Source organism: Anarrhichthys ocellatus, unplaced genomic scaffold, assembly GCF_004355925.1.
Source record: "Anarrhichthys ocellatus isolate YVR2014 unplaced genomic scaffold, GSC_Weel_1.0 scaffold46, whole genome shotgun sequence".
Classification (NCBI taxonomy): Eukaryota; Metazoa; Chordata; class Actinopteri; order Perciformes; family Anarhichadidae; genus Anarrhichthys; species Anarrhichthys ocellatus.
This window is the reverse complement of record NW_022280076.1, coordinates 1,990,040-2,004,741: the sequence shown is the minus strand read 5'-3', so window position 1 is coordinate 2,004,741 and position 14,702 is coordinate 1,990,040. Positions and strand designations below refer to the sequence as shown.

Sequence of the window (14,702 nt, the reverse complement as noted above, 5' to 3'; positions counted from 1 at the left end):
TGCGAACTAAGTGAAATATAAAATCTGTAAATGAAAACTAAATCAGACACACAGACCTCATCCTCAACTCAGAGTGCCATCAACATTGAATGCATAACAAAATGCTCCTGGGCCTCAAACTGTACGCAATTATCGCTCTTCTCTGCCACGGGTTTGCACGCTATAGTAACCTCATGAAAGAAAAAAGCATCAGACATGCCAGCATAAACCTCTAAGTGATCAATTATCTGCAGTTTTCTGTTGGTGACACATTGTGTTTTACCAGGAAGTAATAAATTCCTGGGCACAAGTCAGTTTTTAAATTACAGTAAACAGTCATCCATTAAACAATAGAAAACAGATTGAGCTCAGAGAACACGTCAAGCTGGACAGAGAAACAAAGATGTGAGAAACAAGACCCAAATGAAGGCTGACATAGATCAAAGGTGTGGTCCAAGCAAAGGTGTCAGAAGTAGGGAGGTAGAATGTGCGTAAGGAGCCATTTGCCCCACCACTGTACATCCCCGGCCTCATTCGGGCATCGCTGCTGCATGGTGTCATCCCACTGCATGATTGTCTCTGGTGATTTCTAAGCTTCTGACTCACTGAAGTTCGTGTTTTGGACTTGGGTGGTTGGTTCCCATCCATTGTGTGTCAGGACTGACTGTCTAACTCACAACATTCCAACAATTTGTTTTGTCACAGTTCATGTTGGTAGCAACAACTGGAACCAAATGCACACAAAGACATGCAGACTGTAGGCACATCGAGCAAAGAGCTCCAGTGGGCAGAGCCTGAGATGACGAGACAAGACAAGACAGACTGAGCTGCAAAGAATTTGACTTTATTTGACATGGACCACGTTTGTTTTGTTATTTGTAAGAAATCCCTGGACTTTATACAGATGATATGTACAGAGGTTGAGCTCCAGCCACTCGGTATTCTTGCATGCATTTGACTTTTAAATACAAAAAGCGTTTATATACATACATTTGAATTTTCTTGGCAGTGTGGTATTTAGACATGACTCACGGATTCACTGTTTTCTTTGGATGAGATGATAAGATGAAGTGTTAAAATAAAAAAAATACAGGTACAGATGTAGTTAGTGCAATAATGCAGAAAAACAAGTGACGTGGGCTTATCACCAAACCACATAATATCACAGCACCTCTACAGTGCGCCAGACTGACGTCTCCCATGTTGCAGACATTTGTCAATGTTCATTGTGTTGTGTTGCAGGTGTGCTTTAAAGTGGGTATCACTTAGAAACATGCTGACTTGCTCCCACGCCTCATAAAATAACTGCCCCGAACCCTTTTTATCTGTACAACAAAAGAACCAAATAATAAAGAACCGGATAGAAGAGTTAAATTGGATGATAACACACACATTCAGATATTACTCTTGATCAGTAGAGGATGTATGACTCCTCCAAACAGGGCAAACATTTTAAAGGATAGGTTCAAATTGTTTCAAGTCTGTCTTACTCACATACCCATATGAACAGTGAGAGATTTCAGTCGCTACGATCATTCCTCCAGTTCACCCTGCCCTGAGGAATTCTCCTTTTAAAGAGTTTCCTGTGTAAAAGATGGGAGGCCAAAATCCCCAGCCCTGATTCTGTGGGAAAGTACTTTGTGACGTTCAGCCAAAGCGAATATGAGGCTTCAGCAGTTCTGAGATAGACTCATCAAGCAGGTATCATCTGAAGATAAGTCTTTTCAGTACAAGATTCCCATTGTGTTACTATTCCTCTGCCACAGTTCAACAAAGAATTTCATAGAATTTCACACTATAACGACTGTAAAGCTAGAAGATACTCGCTTGACTGCTGAACCCTCATATTAACTTTGGCTGAACCTGCATTTTTGCAATGATTTCTTGACAGCCAACTTAAACTGTGTCAATGTACATTTGGGCATGTGGACCACTGTTTTAAGATATGAATAGATAGATAGATAGAAATAATGTAAACAAATCCATGAAACAAAGACTTAGCAACGGCCGCCAAACATACACTCACACTGCATGTGGTATTTCACGTTCAGTTTTTGCAAATCATAACACAAACCATCTGGATACACCTCCGTCTCCATGCTGTGAGATCCACTATCTGTCTACAGCGGTGAGGCTTTTTGCTGAAACACTAAAGCTTGCAATCGGAGGATATCCTCGTGATTTGGCACTTGGTTAATTTACAGTAAAACAATGAAAGGGCAGCTGGACATACGGTAGCGTATAAAGGTAAAAACAAGAGCAAGGCACCAGTGTTTTGTCCACCTTAGCTGACAGACGTTGAATGAGTCATCTCACCTTTTACAGTGCAAACTACATATATACGCATCAAAGGAAGGAGGGTGAGGCCCCACACTTACATAAGTCATATTTTATGTCTACAGCAATCACAACAAGAGAGATTCCTTTGCATTTTAGTCAAGCATATGCATGTGTGTGATTAACTGAAGAACTCAAGGGACATAAAGCTGCACGACATTCATTTGAATTCTATGTAGGGAGATATACCATGCCCAAGCATGTTAGTGCATTTCACCATGGACAGACGAAGTTCTAGAGAAGACACAACGATACACTTTAATGCCTTGTTGTTCAGCTATAGCGTCAGCCGGCGTCTGTAATGCTATCATAGCGCTGTGCGCTACAATTTTTGGCAGCTTGTGTCTTTCTGTATAAGACACAGGCGTGTCATAAGACTCTGTGAGTATTTTACACCCGAGGCCTAATAAACTGGATGCCCTGTATTGTTTTGCATCTCTGTGTCTTCCTTAAGTATTGCATTTAAAGCTGGAAAGCAAAAAGAGCCGACTCATGCTTGTCATGCCAAAATCTAAAGCATCCTCTGAAAAAAAACAAGGACAGGGAGGAAAACTATAACTCAATATTGTAATTACATAAGACTGCAGAAAAAACAATGAATTTTCCCATTTAAGGCACAATACGTCCTGTTTTTAGATGTTTCAATGCGGTTTAACATGATGTTTGAGAACTTTCCGGGTGTTGAAGTGGCTTTAAGGACTGTTGTCCTCCAAGATGTTTCAGCTACAAAACAATACACTGTTTAAGCAATTTTTGCATCATGATCACTAGATATTAACCGCCTTGCCTACTTGTTTCTGTTTTAAACATGGGGTTTTGTGTTAAATACAGGCCACTATAGCTTAACTAGCAAAGCCTTTGTAATAGCCACAGGTCATTTAATTGAATGACCAATGTGTCAAGGATAGCGGTCAATACAAGTCCTCAGGTACACCGCAGAGGCCGGGACTAACAGTAACCTGACAAGAAGATTGATATTGCTCTGCAGAAATAATAACCCTTAAATAAGAAACTAATAACATATTTAACACATAAAAAGTTAACAACTTTATGAGGAAATGACAAACACTGTAAGGAATTTTCAGTTTAGAACACCTCTAAAGTCGTCTTTGTGAACAGGTATGCAGGTACGTCTTATGCTGTCAGCTCTACTGACAAAGGATGGTTTATCAACTCCCACACAGAGTGATTGTCACGTTTTAAATACACGTGTTACAGATGTCACACTATGCCGTTATGTGTTATGCAGATGATTCACAGAGTTATTAAGTTAAACACACAGGAAACACACCCCGAGATCTAAATGTTCAGATGCACCACACCTGAACTGGCAGTCAGGGTGAAGACACACAAAGCAATAACATATACCGTAAATAGAAACCAAAATGAATAAATACATAAATAATTTTATTTCCCTGAAATAATGAGTTGTATCAGAAGCCACATACAGAAGGGTGGCAGTAAGATAAGAGCGTGCCATGTGCAGAAGGTCTGCAGGAGTGACTGCTCCTTTCGCCTCCACTCACAAACACATACAGTGTGAACATGTTTCATCAGAGGTGGTGCAAAGGAATCAAATTCTAACTGCTTTGTGTCTAACATTGCAAACACAAGCTCTGAAAAAAAATGGCAATTGATGATTGGCAATGATTGGAAAGAAAGTATAAAAGCTTTAGAAAAGTTATACAGAATCATTTTCAATAACAATAACCTTGCATGTTCAATGAAAAAAGGGCTCCAAAACAGGACCGTCGTGCTTCTGGCCACAGCCTAGCACATGTTCTCACAGTGGTCAAATGTCATGGCATGCAGGTTTGTATTGAGAAAGCATTTTAAGTATTGGTTTGTACAGTGGTTTAATTAAATATTACGAAACTACACCAGAGTTTGAGGGAAAACGGGCAGAATGTCTACAGATGCATGACTTCCAGCACGACAACATCAAATCCCATTCTTTTAGCGTTCTCCATCAAAACGTCAACACAACTTATGAATCAGGTTTGGCTGCTGAAAAGCAGACACAGCAGAGACCTGAAAAAAAAAACTATCAAATTCAAAAATAAATTTTCATGGGAAGAATAAATTCCACAAAAAGAAGAGAAACTCAAGAGTGTAAGAACCCCTTGAGGCCAGTCAGTGGATTGTACTCTTTAGTAAAGAAGTGAGTCACGTGTCTGTCATCTCTTCACTGCCGATGTCTCCAACAGCAGCACGGAAATGTTGTCGGCACTGGCACTTGCAGGCTCAATAATCACTGAGCCTGTTGAGAGGGGCGAACAGGTCTTCCGAAAGACCCACCGTCTGTAACGTCTCTCCTCAGCGAGTCCGAGCTGTGCAGCTCAAGAAACACACAGTCACATTGCTAGTCCACACACATACAGGACGACCCCAGTAACTAGGAACAAGGATACAAGTGGAAATGTGATGCGCAGGAAGTGTGGTTGCGGCTGACATCACATAAAGAGACCGAGGTGTTTCTCCCTCCGGTCTCCTGTTTCAGTCAGGCAGAAGCAAACTCCCAAAGACCCACAAGCCACTGGGTCCCTGCCCCCACCCGAGGGGCTCTCTGGTCCCTGGCTATGGGGTTCGGGATCGGGCTAGGGAGAGGGGTGGGCTGGATGACTGCGGGTCGGACGCAGCATTCAGGCTCGTGTCAAACAGCTGACAGTTGTGTGGGCTTCGATGCGGGCAGATCCAGCAGAGCCTGGACAGTCAGACTCACCTTCACCACGCCGCGCTCTTCTAGGATGTGATGGGGCAGACACAGCTTGTCCTGAGTGAGCAGAGGGACGTCTTACACTCGGCAATAAAAGACAGGTGTGACTTCCATAGCTTCTCCTCTCCCTCATCATTTTAAGCACTTGATAAAGGATCAGTACACTCAAAACAAATAAACACAAGCACATAATTGTGTAAAAACCACTTGAATATTCATTATGAATTTCTGAACCCTGCTTATAGAATTCATATTATTATGTAAATGTTTGGCTTCGATACAAATTGTCTTTTATCTAATTGTGTGGGGGGGGGTAACTTTGGTCGAGGTCAGCATTTTCCGCTGAGCTTGTTGCAGTATTAGTTCCAGTATGTGTTGAAGTTTGAGAGGGGCTCAAACCCGACCAATCAATGTGCATTAACGAACTTGCAGAGATTTAGTACAAATCTCCACAAAGCTCCACAGTTGATATCATTAGTAAATCATCATATATCTTAAAAAGAAAAATATAAAGTGAAGTTAATACTTACACATTGTATATTGTATCATAATAATATTACCTGAGTTACACCCAGCTTCTTACAGGCGTCCAAGAAGTTCTCCACATTCCTGCGGCATTTCGCCATGCTAAGCTTTGGCTGGTGGCCAGAATATATATCATGTTAGAGACACAACAACATTTCACGAAGCTGTAAGGTGTTGTACAACACAATGCATTTAATGACTCCCAGCTTATTAACCACATATAGTGAGAAAGCTCATATATTACCACTGCGGGAGACGGCACATGGATGCTGGCGACAGACCGAGGACAAATGTGATTGGCTAAATGGCAAAGGACAACCCCATCCATCAGAGCAGCTCCAACATCGTCTGGGAGCAACACCTTCAGTCGAGACTCAATGTTCTGCAAACACAATGACAATGAACTCATGACATACTGTACATTGACATTGACTTAGGTTTCCTCTCATAGTGTGAGGAGCGTGTCCAGGCCTGCACCGTGTGAGTCATATTTGGGAGGGTTTACAAAATAACCCAACTACTGTTAATACTGTGAGAAAAGTTGTTTATGAGATCAAACAAACTGGTTATGATTTGCATAACTAAACGGAAAGGAAAACTCCAAAGTCAAGTTCAAAGAGTTGCTGGTACTATGGTGCTGGTAATACAGCTGAGAGTTTCTGGAAATGATTACCTGGTGCTCTATGAGACAGCATGTGCAAATGACTCATTTGCATGAACTGCATTTAAATTGGATCTAATGCATGAACAGAAAATGAAGTGCAAGGCAGGTGTTTTCTGCTACTGGGAGAGGAATATTGCACTCTTCTCACAAGAGGAAGGCTATATTATGTGAGGAGGTATAAGTTAAACAGTCTGATGTTGTCAGCTCAACAAAAAGACCAATGACTGAATCAATATGGGAGATTTTTGGTGGTTATTAGAACTTTATAAATGTACTAAGCTGTGGCCTATTTATTGACTTTTTAAATGGCTGATAGCTCAGTCACATGACCTGAGTATGGAACTTTGGTCACATTATAACACGTGGTCACGTATGGGGGAGATGGGGGCTGCGGTCAAATAGTTTTGCTAAGGAAGGTTCCTAACAGTGAAATCACCCAGAAGTATCGAAGCAGCAGCCATAATGAGAGCTGGTCAAATTCCTTAAATGTTAAGGGAAGGTGCTTCAATGCTTCCTTTCTTATCTCCTTTAGCAAAGGGAACACTGGAACATCCTTTTCAAAATGAAAGGAGATAAAGCCCTCTCACAACTCCTTGCGTCAGCAGCATTTAAAGCGACACACGTCTACAACATCCACGGTTGCATAATTACGTAGCCTGATGTAAGTGCAGTCGGATTCTCTGAGCACGCCAGTTGTCTTTTCCTAAGACCTTATGAATCGTCTTCGCGTCTTTCTTTGACCTCACAATGTTGCTGTTTGACCCCTTCACAGTCAATGCTGTGACCTGTTTGGATCCATGGATGTATAGAGAGAACTGCATACAGCGTTGGAGGCAGGGCCCTTCCGAAGAAAGTGGCTCAGTGGCACATGGAGGAAAAAAAGTTTGACTTTGGAGTATAACATTCAGATCAAAGTACGCAGATCTACTGGTGATCTTCCGCATCCATGGACCCATACAGCAAACATACTAGCGTTTCCTTTAACCCCGCCTCCCAGCCCTCGGTACTCTAGATTTGGCTATCAGTGCATTTAACAACTTTTACGACCAATTTATTTAAATATTGCTATTCTAGTGTTTGTACTGGGAAGCTGATTTACACGTTTAATTCACACCGTCTGTTTACCAATGTAAGTCTAAGGGGAAAAGTATTTTTCGTCCAATTACATCACGTGACGGACCCGTAAATTGTAATTTCACAGTTTGGCCACTATGTCAAATTAGCTTCCAAGCCCAGCGCTCCTCCTGGGGGCTTGTTTCTGTCTGGTGTTCACAGCTTGTCATGCCCTCCGCTTAATATTAGCCAGGAGCTTCTCTCTCTCTTTTTGTCTGTGTGAGTGTGCTTGATTACAAGAGTGGGATCAGGTGTGCGGATGTTGTAGCAAGCTGCTAATCAACAATCCATTCGGCTTTAAGGACTGGGCTTCAACTCCATCACGCATTCACACTCAGCTACTCAGTTTGTCTCATTCCAGCCTTTTTGATTCTCTTGTTTGTTAAAGCGTACGTTTTGCTAATTCTTGTTCCTGCAGCCGTCTTGCCTCTGGTCTCCATCCCACTCCTGTTTCCCTTAGATCAAAGACTCCCTCCTAGGATGTTTTGGACTCTGTCTGGCCTCTGCACTCCCCGGACAAAGTGACTCTCTGCCCTTCTTTCACATTAAGTATTGTGATAATACCTGAATTCAGCAGGGGTGTTGCAAGACTGGATATTACGGCCTTATCTGTCACTGTAGAAGAAAGCCCGTTTGTTCTTGTTCGTGAGGGTGGGAAATGCCGTCGGCAACATCCAAGTCCTGTTGCTAGCTGGGCAGAGACCAGTGAATGTTGTGTGTTTGACAACATGATCCAGTCAGTGAGGAGCTGGAAAAGGATCTGAGACATGATCCGTTCTGGCCTCAGGTCGGACTCGTCAGGGAACAACAATTGTTGATTATCATAATTGATTCACAGCAGCCGTAGATCTTTGCATTGATGGTAATGATTGTATTGAAGTTAATGGTCTATTATGTGGTGTTTCAGTGCTCACTATCAAACCCTTTCTTGCTTTCTCCAAAGAGCTGACAAAGAAGAGGTTGTTCTGCTCTCAGCGTCGCCTAATGGTGTTTTCTGAAAGTGACACTCTGAGAATGCAGTTTCTTTTCTAAAATATGACCTCAATTGCAGTTTCCATTCAGAGCACTTGCCTGGGACTAGAAAGTATTGCAATCTCTCACCAGCAATAACAATGATTTTATTGAGATAGAAAGTCCAGACTCAAGACTTGACTTCTTTGTCAAGGTCAAGGGTCAAGACTTCTAAGCCTTGAAATGATAAGAATTAAGATATTAAGGAACCAAAATGACAAAGTCAAAATATATGGTGCCCAAACTCCTTATATAGAAAGAAGTCAGTGGTGGGTTTCCCAGTAAAGTGCATGTCTGCTCTATTATTCATGTGCATGCCTTGCGTTCCTTTTCTTGCTGTTGTTGCCTCTCAGCTTTGAAACAGCCTCCTGCTTTGTGTCCTTTTACACTGTCTGGTCTGTCTCTATTATCCCCTTTTGCCTTTTCTTCCATCTGCAAAACACTTTGTAACTAGGAAAGTCCCATGAATCTGTAAATGATGTTTGCTCACTTCAGGGATATCAGATCATCTTAATGTGTGAAATGGCCTGCAGATGTGAAGGCCAGAACATCTGTGATTAATGTGATATCATCCGTTTGTTCAGAATCAAATGGGTTGACCACATCTGGACACTATATTGTATTTCAGTCTGTTTATTCAGTCTGTGACGAGGGATGAGAGGTTCCTGACATACCTCTGCATGTTTGGACAAGGGCAATCCACCCGTCAATGTTGTTAACACACTGTCTGAAAATGGACAGATATCAACTACTCGTCTTACTACTAAAAATAATACAAATGTAGCACTACAAAGCAGTACTACTACTACTACAAAAACGGTGACAGGAAGTTTCTATTAGGCAGCTCAATACAGCAGCAATCAGCAACCGCAATTTGGTGATGAAGTCATGTGCCGCATCCAAAATCACATGCTCTGCACTACATACTCAATATGTGTACAATCAACATACTTTTGTGTGAATAAACAGAAGTATGCATCTTTTCGGACGCACTGGGCTGTGATTAGACTGAGCGTCTTTGCCGGTAGGAAATGCGTAACTGTGGTGACTCGTGACAACTTCATGTGACCAAACGAGGATTTGTGAGTCTGAACTGATTAATGAAATACATAACATCTGTCAAAGTGGAATCTTATACCTGAACCTACATTGAACACTACCGCATCGCATCGTGAGATATTTATGCCGGGGTAGTGTCCAGTCTTTGCATACTGTCATTTTACAGAAAAGTGTGTACAATTTGCGTCCTATTGATTTTGACATCTTATCTTCCCTAAAGGGAGAGATTTCTAAAATTACAAGAGAGGAACTTAAAAGTGCGCTAGCGGAAGATGGCAGTTGTGACACTTTTGTATCATTAAATGGGAATGTTCAGTAAGGACACACACACACACACACACACACACACCCTCCTCTGATACCACATATTCACTTCCTATTACAAACACTGGAACAAAAGCAGGATCTGACAGGCTTTGGCCCCTGAATGACTCAATTGCGCAGATTGCATAAACAAGCCAGGAAGCTTCTGACCTGCCGTAGGAGTCCTATCTGTTCGATTTCCTCCCTCAAGTGCTCCATCTTCCTCCTCATAGTGAAGCTGGGGTCTGTCGAGCTGTACTCCTGGCGGCTTCCTTTGGTGAAGGCTGAAATAGGAGTTCCAGATAACACAGAGTGAAACACAAAAAGGAAGCTAGAATCCTAGATACAGCTCCCACTGACTATCCTAGCAGGTCAACCGCGGGCCACCTGAGGTCCACTTCAGGTCAGTGTGATAACAGACAGGTACATTTCACTCCCACTTTTCTGAAAAAGCCTGTACTTTTATTGGGCCCCATGTCTGATGATATCCAAGTGAGAGATCTGAATCTGATCGTTGTTAAAAGGCGCCGTCACTGTGGAAACAAGCTACACTGAGATATGGTTTCAACTTTCTGCGTCACCTGTTATCTTTAGTTCTCATACTACGGTCTAGTACATTTCCCACAACTTCTCATGAAAAATGTTTTGTTAGAGTAGCATCCCACACAAATCCTTGCAGCCCATTGGCTCCTTGTTTCTGGAAACTCAGCTTCTTACAGTATATAATATGAATGTTTTCCAGAGATGTCCTTTTAAATATAAGACACTATTAATGCAGGTTAATGATAAGAGTTGATTTACAATTCACAATTTCACTCTAATATCGATTATTTATCAGGCATCTTATTGTCATCTTCCCAGACATCTTGCTGATACAGGGCTTCTAACTTATGCAAATCTTTTTCTTGTTTGATTAAATTACATCTTCCTCAAAATCCTAAAGAGAAGCAACAAATACATATTTTTATATATAAAGTACTTCAGCACAAAATACTTTACTTTAGTATTTCCATTTTCTGCAAATTTATACTCGATGCAGATCAAACTATCTCAAAGTATATACATTGAAAAATGAAATGAGTAGTCAATTAACCAACTAGTCGAGCGACAGAAAATGAAACTATTTTAATAACCGATCAATCACACTGGGAAAAAATGTCAAAAACGTCTTAAAATACACGACACTGAACTATTTAGAGGTTTGACTGTTGGTGAGACAGAACAAGCAATTTGAAGGTGTAATTCTTGGTGATTGTGATGACGTTTCTCACTATTTTCTGAAGTTTTACAAACCCAACAGTTGATCCAGTTATAAAGAAAATAATCAGCAGCTTAAACTTACACACTTTTATTTAGCTATCATTTTCAATGTAGGACTTGCAACGGAGTGTTTTTACACAGTAATACTTTTAACTATGCAAAGGATCTGATGTGTTTTTACAGACAAGATTTTATTAATACTGATAAAATCCCATGTCCATGGTTTATTAGTGCACCGAAGTAAAGCAGGAAGAGTCATGAATCATGTTGCACCTTGTCCTTGTCTGTTAATGCACTGATATAGAACAGACCAACAGTTCCTCAGAAACCTTCCCCACTTCCAGAGAAAGGAAGCTGCGACTCCACCTAAAAAAAACTTGGCTTCAGATATGAGCCTTGGCTTGGCATGGAGCACCGCCTCAGTGTTATACAAGCTTTATTTTCATATTAGTAGAAGCTAAGTGCACATAGTGGAATATGGAATATTTTAGCTAAGCCCATTGATTTGAAGGTATCCTAAGTAAAAAAAATGTTTTCTTTCCTAAATGTAATTTTCAAGATGATTTGCTGTCTCTCTAATTTTGATTTATACCTAAGCTTCTGGATTCGTCAAGACTTTATTGTTTACATCCTTTCCAGTATCTATTCCTTCATTATCTGCAGAAATCTATTTAGAAGAGGTCTTACAGATGAGCAAGAACTTGTGTATTACCTGATCTGGGCTTTAGTCCAAACACAGTCAGAGTGGTGCTAAATTCAGCGTTGCGCAAACCCTCCTGGAGACAAAACGTCATTAAGATTAGGAGTAGGGCATTGTCTCAGAACTGAAAGATTGTTTGAGATTAATTATTGTTTTTATTTTCATTCACACACACAATGTTTTTCACACCCACCTCACAGTCGTCGGTCCCACTGGAGTTTTTCCGAGCACTCTGACACTTGTACTGTCAGAAAAAGGAAAAGCACATTGTTTTTTTATGAATTTACTAACATATGTGCCATGAGTGAGATGACTTTCACTATGTTATCTTTATTACAACTATCAAACAAAACACAACAAATGACCAAAGATTTCTGCCGGTGAGAATATGTGCTCATGCAACTAATGAGGTTTGTTGTGCAGAGGATCCATTTAAATTAGGCCGCTGCAGTTACGGGGAGACGTGTGCAGGCTCATACCTTCAGATAATCTTTTCTCAGGTACTTGTTCCTCCTGCGATCTTCATTCTGATTGAGCACCGGTGGGATTTCGGGCCATTTCGGCTCCGAATCTGACTGATCTGACTTCAGGCTGCCATCAAATGAGCAGGAGGAAGACGGCTGCAAAAATTGACGGACACAATTAAAACCATTCCCTGCATCCTCCAGAGAGAAACAATCACATGAGGAATGGGAGACACGACAGTAAACAAAGTAGCTGATCACTTTCAATTCATTTGAAGTAAAAGAGTTTGTACCTGACCACTCAGCACTGATGCCCCACTACTTCCTTCATCCAGAGAAGCACTAGAATAAAGACAAGCATAGCATCAGATGACTGTATCTGTTGTTTAACGTTCAGTTAGACACGATGGGCCTGATTTGATCTGTTTGTATGAGGCTTGTTATCGTGTCTAATTAGACACTACAGAAAACTGTTCGATGAACCTGAACACACCATTAAACTCATCTATCAGGCAGAAATACCTGACACCTAAAATGTGAGAATCTGTTGTTATTGAGTTTTATATCATTTTGTATGTGACATATTTGTGTTTAGACGATTGGATGGATGAAAAATATTTGGCTCCTGGAAATTGTGATGTGCAATTTAAGTGTTTTTTGGCATTTAATAAAAAATTAAAAAAGCGACACTGTAAAACATTTGAGCTTGTATATATTATAATAATAATATATAATAATATTGGACACTAGGTAAAACATATCATAGTAGAAGTGAAATATTTGCCTCTGAATTGGATTTTTTCATTTTAATAGAAAGACATCAAAACTATAATTCACCTCAAATTCAAAAAAGTCTTTGGACACGTGTGAGATCAAACAGAGATAAATGACAGCAGAAAACTAATTCAGCAGATGTATTGCTATGTTTCTGGTCATCGTAACCACAGGCCGTCTACAAGGGCTCCCCTTTAAATGTGTGCTTCTGGTCGGCAGGACTGAACTCGTGTTACAGCACGTACCTGCGAGCGGTCTGTGGAGGGGGCCTTGGTTTGCTGCCTGAGCTTCCAGAGTAACTAAGGAATCTGTAGATGGAAGCAGAAACAGTGACTGTGATTTACAACAACAACACCGTGACAACGGATGTGAGTCATGTTCCATGATGCGCGTGGACTGCTATCAATGCGTCAATGATGATATGTTGATAAATACAAACAAGTACAACAATTGGGTGAGTCAAATTCAATGGCAATTGAAGGGCAATTCATCCGCACAATGAATGAGTATGTAAGAACAATGGTTTACAAAGTTCAACCAGTTCACAGGAAAAGAGAGCAACTTCCACTTCTAAAATGAAAACATCTTCATGCATTCAAGCATAGAAACGGCTCAGATTCCCTCATACTGTGTGGGTTATCTACCCGGTGTGACGTACAAATAATCTGTAATTGATGAAGAAAGAAAGTCCATCTACCTGTGTGCGCGGCCAGTCACTCTCCGTCGGTGAATAAGACTCTCCGCTCTGCAAATCAAGGACCGTCGTCTAGAAGCCGCAAAATCAATGGTGCAGCAGCCGAGTTGAGGGAGAGGACAAGAGGGAAGTCGTGTTGATAAAGAATTTGATTTTATCAGAGCAGAGCTGAAAGAGGTAAAATGGTGAGGATGGAGCGATATTTGGGGATGTAAGGAAAACAATCCGTGGATACAGAGAATGAATCCACAAACACCGTTATGATGAGAGGATCTTTTCACAAGTTGTACATGTAGGAGGAGGTTGATTTTTAGCAGTGCAGCAAATGGAGATCCAATCTAATGGCAGTGCAGAGTGCTTCATTAAGTATTGGTTGGCTTTTGTTTCGTTACTAGAAGAAAAGTGAGAGCCACTCACCTGTTCTGCTGCTCCTGCTGCAAAAGCTGAACAGCAATCTTCCTCAGATCCAGCACTTCCTTCAGCTCGTCATCCTCTTCCTCAACTAGCTGCTCCTTGTCAGAGCTGGGAAAAAAGTTCAAGATCGAAGTTATCTAAATCATCAGAAACTACACATGACTCGCCATTTTGACTTCGGAATTTAAACATAATCTTCACAAAAGGTCTGCAAAGTGAAGAGAGCCCCATAACAAATAAATCAGAAAGCCCCAGTATAGATGTCAAAACACTAAAGCCTCTTTGACATGTGTATATACACTAAAACATGTAAATCTAAACTTGTCTTTTTGATGCTACAGTAAATCACGTCCGCACATGATTGCTTAACATTTGCAAACTCTCCAAAAGATGTCTTAAACTGACAACCTGCCATCGAGTTGATTGATCATACTGCTGGTACCACTAGTCAGTGCTTGACTGGATGGATGATTGCAATAGTTGATTTGTGGAAATCCTTTCTTCCACAGAACTGAGTTCCATGCATAAATAGACTAAGTGATGAGTAATGAAATGAATCATGAACTCACCCTGACTCCTCTTTCCAGCCGTCTTTATCTTTGCTTTGGTGAGACATATTAAGAACTTTCTCCAGTTCCTGAAACAAACACACACACACACACACACACACACACACACACACACACACA

At 41.0% G+C, this 14,702-nt stretch overlaps 1 protein-coding gene across 1 annotated transcript in view; it reads right to left on the bottom strand.

The window, feature by feature from the left end:
- Positions 1–802: 802 nt before the first annotated feature.
- Positions 803–14,702, bottom strand: part of lrch2 (leucine-rich repeats and calponin homology (CH) domain containing 2) — a 25,537-nt gene continuing 11,637 nt past the window's right edge. The window contains exons 10-21 of the mRNA XM_031869116.1: positions 14,583–14,650; positions 14,017–14,121; positions 13,603–13,671; positions 13,151–13,213; positions 12,425–12,473; positions 12,147–12,287; positions 11,861–11,911; positions 11,680–11,743; positions 9,879–9,991; positions 5,802–5,939; positions 5,593–5,670; positions 803–5,089 (exon numbers count right to left, since the gene is read on the bottom strand). Coding sequence (XP_031724976.1) covers positions 4,970–5,089; positions 5,593–5,670; positions 5,802–5,939; positions 9,879–9,991; positions 11,680–11,743; positions 11,861–11,911; positions 12,147–12,287; positions 12,425–12,473; positions 13,151–13,213; positions 13,603–13,671; positions 14,017–14,121; positions 14,583–14,650 — 1,059 coding nt within the window. The 3' untranslated portion in view covers positions 803–4,969. The remainder of the gene's footprint in view (positions 5,090–5,592; positions 5,671–5,801; positions 5,940–9,878; positions 9,992–11,679; positions 11,744–11,860; positions 11,912–12,146; positions 12,288–12,424; positions 12,474–13,150; positions 13,214–13,602; positions 13,672–14,016; positions 14,122–14,582; positions 14,651–14,702) is intronic.